The sequence below is a fragment of the Lissotriton vulgaris genome, chromosome 9, assembly GCF_964263255.1.
Source record: "Lissotriton vulgaris chromosome 9, aLisVul1.2, whole genome shotgun sequence".
In the NCBI taxonomy this organism is placed as follows: Eukaryota; Metazoa; Chordata; class Amphibia; order Caudata; family Salamandridae; genus Lissotriton; species Lissotriton vulgaris.
The window spans coordinates 847,490,194-847,496,193 of NC_141697.1; the positions used below are offsets into that span (position 1 = coordinate 847,490,194).

A 6,000-nucleotide genomic window follows, 5' to 3' on the forward strand; every position below is an offset into this window, starting at 1 on the left:
TAATGCACTTAGAGTGCATTGGTATCAATTTAGACAGAGAACAGCAGGCTGTGGGTCTGATTAGCAGGCCCACAGCCACATTATGTCATAAACCAGTGAAGCAAAAAGCAAAAATTTGGGGTGACCATAGTATAGCAGACCCTACTCTCCTACAACCAGTATGATTCGATCTTGAATTAGAGCCTTTGGGCCTGGTTGCCAAATTTTGCCCATTAGTTTATTGGGTGCATATCTGGAAGTCAGAGGCACTGAAGCTACATAGGGAGGGATTTGCTGCCATTCTCGGAAAGTCAGGAGCTTCACGGAAAATCCATTGGCTGAGATCGAACAAGGTGAACTTGATGGAGCTTGACCCGGAATTTTTTGGGGAATTCTCTTAACTTATTGGCCAGGTAACCTTGGAATTGTTAAGAGTGAGGTTCAAGGACAGGCACTATGCTAAACGTATGGCCCGTGGCGCTGCAGGTGTGTTAACTCAATTTTATTTTACTCTCGAAGTGCCTCTGTGATATCTCTCTATTTGAAAATTTGCCAAGCATTCTGCCCCTCACAGCATTTTCAAGCACTTGGCTACCTAATGCCGGAAGATCCACAGCATGCCGTGTCTGTTCCTATTACGAGGCAGAGGAATATTTTCTTTCTCTTGTCCCACATATTCAGCAAGTCGCTCTAAATAAATAATCCTGGCATGCTGCACATTGGGTCTACTCCATCGGACATCTGTGCTGTTGGCTTTTAAGAAAGGACAAGATCTGCTTGCTGTGTATGCTGTAGTGAAGTACTTGCAGGGTTCATGGTACAAGTGGACAAGTCTTTTAATGTAACTTTTAAATTCATCATGGTTGCACTATCTCGCTCACTTTCACATGTATTTTCATTTTAGCTCCCATGTATTGCTGCGCAGCTGTCAGTCTTATGTAGTACATGACTATCACAAGGTTTCCTTTTTTCTGGTTTTATAATGCTTTAGATTTGTACTGTATCATTAACATGCTTTAAAACTGGATTTTTAAGTGATGACCTTTGTCACTGATGGACTACAGTTTGCCTTTTTCTCTTTGTTGAGTGGTCCATTCAAGACTTGCTGTTTGATTTCTATATCTGTTTTTGTTGAATAGTATTTGTCATAGTATACTGTTTTATCATACTTTGTGTACTTTAATGGTTTGTAATAACCAAATAATGTTATGATGATGATGGAAAAAATAGAAATTAGGAAACCAACAAGTAAGCATATTTTTTATGTTTTGTGGAGTGTGCTGGAAACAAATATTGTAATGCTATTAAAACAAATCAATGCACTTGGTTATGCCATTTCCACACATTATCGTTGTGCGCTATATAGTTTTATTAGTAAAAATGTATGTCTCTGGAAATGTAATGCTCATTTCAATTGAAAATGTCTGACCTGCAATGGAAGTGCACAACCACGCCATGCATATTCCTAGCTATGGCACTCCACTCAATGACACTCTACGCCATTCCACTCTACCCCACTCTATGCCACTCCACTACACTGTACGCCACTCTACTCTATGCCACTGTACTACATTCCATTCTACTCTACTCCACAATATGCCATTTTACTCTATTCTATGCCACTCTTAATCACTCTACTCCACTTCACTCCACTCTATAGCACTCCACTCTACGCCACTCCACTCTACTCAATGACACTCTACTCCAATCTGACACTCCACTCTAGCCAAGCCCACACTATGACACTCTACTCCACTCTCACACTCCACTCTACTTCACTCTTCGCCACTCCACTTTACGCCATTCCACTCTATGACACTTTACGCCACTTCACTTTAGGCCACTCTATTCCAATCTACACTACTCCACTAAACTCTACGCCAATCCACTCCACTCTGTGACACTCCACTCTACAACACTCCACTCTAAGACACTCCACGCCACTCCACAACTTTCTATGTCACTCTACGACACTCCACTCTATGCCACTTTAAAAAACTCCACTTTATGACACTCTAAACCACTCCACGCTACATCACTCTATGACACTCCATTCTATGCCACTCTACAACATTCCATCCCATGACTCTTTGCATCATTCTACTTTATGTCACTCTACTTTAATGCCACTCTATCCCACTCTAATCTACTCTATGCCAGTCTAATCTACACTATGCCACTCTAATTTACTCTACTCTACTCCACTCCATGACAGTTTATGACCCTTTGCTCTACAACCATCCACAGCATTCCATTCTGACACTCTACACCACTCCACTTCCCTCTACTCCACTCTAGAACACTCTACACCACTCTATACCACTCTACTGTATGACACTCTACTTCACGCTATACCAATCCACTCTATGCTCCTCCACTCTATGGTGCTCTACTGCACTCTATGCCATTTTACTCTATGACCCTCTGCTCCACTCTATGCAATTCCCTCTAATCCACTTTTCTCCACTCTATTCCACGACATACTACTCTACACCACTCTAGACCACCCCACTGTATGCCACCCCACTCTATCACTCTCTATGCCACTTCACAACACTCTGTTCCACTGTATGCCCCACCAGTCTTCCCCATCCACTCTACGCCACTCTACACCACTCCACTCTACACCCCTCTTCACCCCTACACTTTACTCTACAACAGTCCACCCTAACCCACAACACTCCACTTTATGACACTCCACTTCACTCTACTTCACAAAACTCCACGGAACTCGACTCTACTCTAAGACACTCTTCGACACTCCACTCTGCGCCACTACTTTCCACTATTTGCCACTTCACAATCCTTCCCTCCAGTCTATGCCACTTTAAGGCACTCCGGGTCAACACACCTTACGACACATCTACTCCACTCTACAGCATTCCACTCTACAACATCACACTCACTCCACTCTCCACCACTAACTTTTAGCAATGCCGAACAGCAGCAATGCTGGTATTCAACATGGCTAAAACACATCAGCAAAGTCAATAGCACTTGCTTGTTTATGATGTAAATTCATTTTGGAGTAGGATCATTGGGCCTTAACTAGTTTGGGTCCTGAGACAGAGAGCTTTGTCTGACCTTACTTGTGACAATCTTCCCCTAATTAAGGGATTAACATTTATATAATTCAATATGATCTGTCATCTAAATAAATACAACAAAATAGGCAGATGCTGTCTTTACCCTTTCCTTACTCTGTCATCAACTGCATCAAAAAATCTTAACCACATTAAGGTATTTTTGTTTTTTCCCCATTTTCTATTTTTGTAGATCTTGAAACAGTCATGTACGGAGGTTCTGCAGGTCGAACCGTCAAGTGTGTGTGCTGGAGGTAAGTTAGTATTTTCATTCACAAACCACTTACATATCTGCCAACAAATACCATTTCATCAGGGTAAATTTCAGCCAGACCTGGCTTGTCAGCCAGTAGCACTAAGAATTCTGGAAGGTATAGTCTCACATTTCTCTCAACATGGATTTAAATCTAAGTATGCTTAGTGTTAATAGGTCTTAAATGGTCTTAAAGGTTGCTTATTGTACCTTAAAGTGAAATACTTTATTGTTCACAGCCAGCAACCATGCCACATCAAAGATGAGTAAAACATGTCATGGAAATGATATCACTAACCTGAATATACCCTTATAAAATAAGCCTATAAAAGACTTCTCAATTTTTTCTAGCTACTCTTCCAGCCGAGTGGTATCTTCTAGTTTTTTAGCAGCACTCTCTCAGCATATGATTTGTTTGACCCTTATTTTCTTGCATCCCTTCTCTTCCCAAGCTTGAGGTTCCTTCCATCAAAACAGCGTTGTTGGTTTACTTCTTGCCAATTTGCCTTAGCCTTTCTGCCAGATTTCATGTTAAGCCATATGTAGCCCCTTCTCACCTCACTGTATTGTAGCATTGTCTGTTTCACCAAGGCATCCTTTAATTTTAATTTTCCTCTTTCACACTATGGATGTTCCATTGGTTTCGGCATTATCTTTATTTGCTCCCCTACAATATACCTCTGCATTATTACTTCACATAAATTAATTTTGAGCTTTAAGTAGGGCTTTCATTCTTAAGGCAGATTGCCCCTCGTGCTCCATGCCCCCAAGCATTGCTGAGTACCACGGCTTCTGTCTATACTTCTTAGACCCATTTATAACTTGTCGGACAAGAGTAGTCCCTGGCAAACACAAGAGAGTACCCTGACCCCCAAACCCTTGGTCAGTCTGCTTCATTTTGAGAGAGAATTACCTTAAAAATTCGGTCAATGGAGCCCAGTTGACTTCATCAACTGAATACTTCCTCCAACAGCTTGACAGACTGGGGGCCGGTGAAGGAAGGACATTACACCACCTGCTCCATTAAGAGAATATGCCCGGTCCATGAACACAGTCCTTCTGCCTGTAGTTCCACAAATAGACACCTTTTGTCTCCATTACTATTATGGAAGATTTATAATGCCGTTGCCCATACTACTTTGGGACAACTCTCCATGCAGCTCTCCATCCTGTGCCTCTGGCATTGGCTTGACGAGCAAATCCTCTGGTTCTCCACCACACAACTTTCTGACAAACTTGTATAGACCCCTCATGATTCTAACACACCTTGAAGGGGAAATCCTATGCCGTCTAAAACCCATATCTTTAACAATCCCTTGGACAACTATATGCTTGGACCCTTAGCTATCCAGCACCTGCTCTATCTAATGTGGTCTTATCTGCCCACATAGCGGAAAAAGTGAATGTCTGGATCAGTTTGTTAATCCTAGAAATACATGTATATGCATGTGTACTAAGTGTACCCCATATCTCATGTTTACTCTCACACCCTAGTTCCTACTACCAAGGGGCTGAAGGACTGGCTTCTGGATGTCCCCACTCCTTTAGTTAAGGTCATGGATTTAGTTGAGTCTGCCTCAGACTGGTCTGACCTTGATGTGGAAATGTTTAGTGGATGGCCGAGAAGCTTTTTGTGCCTTCTCGACAATGCTAGCACAGTCCTGTAAAAAGAGGGGTATCTTGATTAAATGTAACCTGTGCTATGTAGGAAGGTCCAAATCTCTTTTCATGCTTTCTGGGACACCTTTATGAAAGAACTTTCCCAAAACATTGGTGATTTTACATCTGAAAGAAGCAAAATGACATGTTCTTTACCAAATGTGGCTGTACTAAAGCTCAAAGTGGCAGCCTCCTCTGCTAACAGCATTGTACAATCAGAGGCCTTTTGCTAGGTCATGGAAGAGTTGGCAGAGCTGACCTCTTCTACTAGCAGCTCTGCAGAGCCAGGAGTTCCAATGGCACCTTGTCTACACCCAAGACTGAGAAGCACTAGATATTCCTCCCTTAAAACCTAGATCTATTCTTCTACAAATTGGGGGTAGATTTGCATTCTTTTTGTGTAGATGCGCCATCATCACATAAAACCCATGGGTTCTGGAAACACTCAAAGGAAATGGCATGTATTTGGTCAGCCCTCCTTCCCAGATCATTATTCCCCACCAATCCCTTTCCCATTATATCAGGCTTTTCTGATAGTTCAGAAGATCTGTTTACAAAAGGAACCTAACAAGAATGACTCTTAGAGGCAAATAGGCATTTAAGCACCATTTTGGTTATAGAAAAGAAGGACAATGTAGGTAGGCAGACTGTTATTATTGTTTGCTTGCTTAATTCATGTTTTTATGCCTATTTCAAGATGAAGTGTATTCATCTCCCCTGAGAATTTTCTGTAAAAGAGCTGGTTCACCACTCTGGATCTGCAGTATGTATACCTTTCCCAAACGCTGCAAGCATCAACATTTCCTTAAATGTATTTTGGGTAGAAGACAATGGAAATTCACCCGCCTTCCTTTCTTCAGTGGGCTAGTGCTTCACCAAACTGATGTGCTGCCCTGCCGCCTGGCATCATGTCCACATCATGTTTCTTATTGTCTACTGCAACTATATTCTGATTACAGCGTATTCATACCAAGAATCATTTTCACATAAGCTTCGCAATTTCTCTCAGGAGTTAAAATTCCTGAG

General features: G+C 41.9%; 1 protein-coding gene across 1 annotated transcript in view; it reads left to right on the forward strand.

Annotated features, from left to right (window-relative positions):
* Positions 1-3,631, forward strand: part of LOC147692352 (anthrax toxin receptor 2-like) — a 705,434-nt gene extending 701,803 nt beyond the window's left edge. Inside the window, exons 8-9 of the mRNA XM_086939524.1 lie at positions 3,256-3,316; positions 3,555-3,631. Of these exons, the coding sequence (XP_086795650.1) occupies positions 3,256-3,316; positions 3,555-3,631 (138 nt within the window). The remainder of the gene's footprint in view (positions 1-3,255; positions 3,317-3,554) is intronic.
* The last annotated feature ends 2,369 nt before the right edge of the window (positions 3,632-6,000 follow it).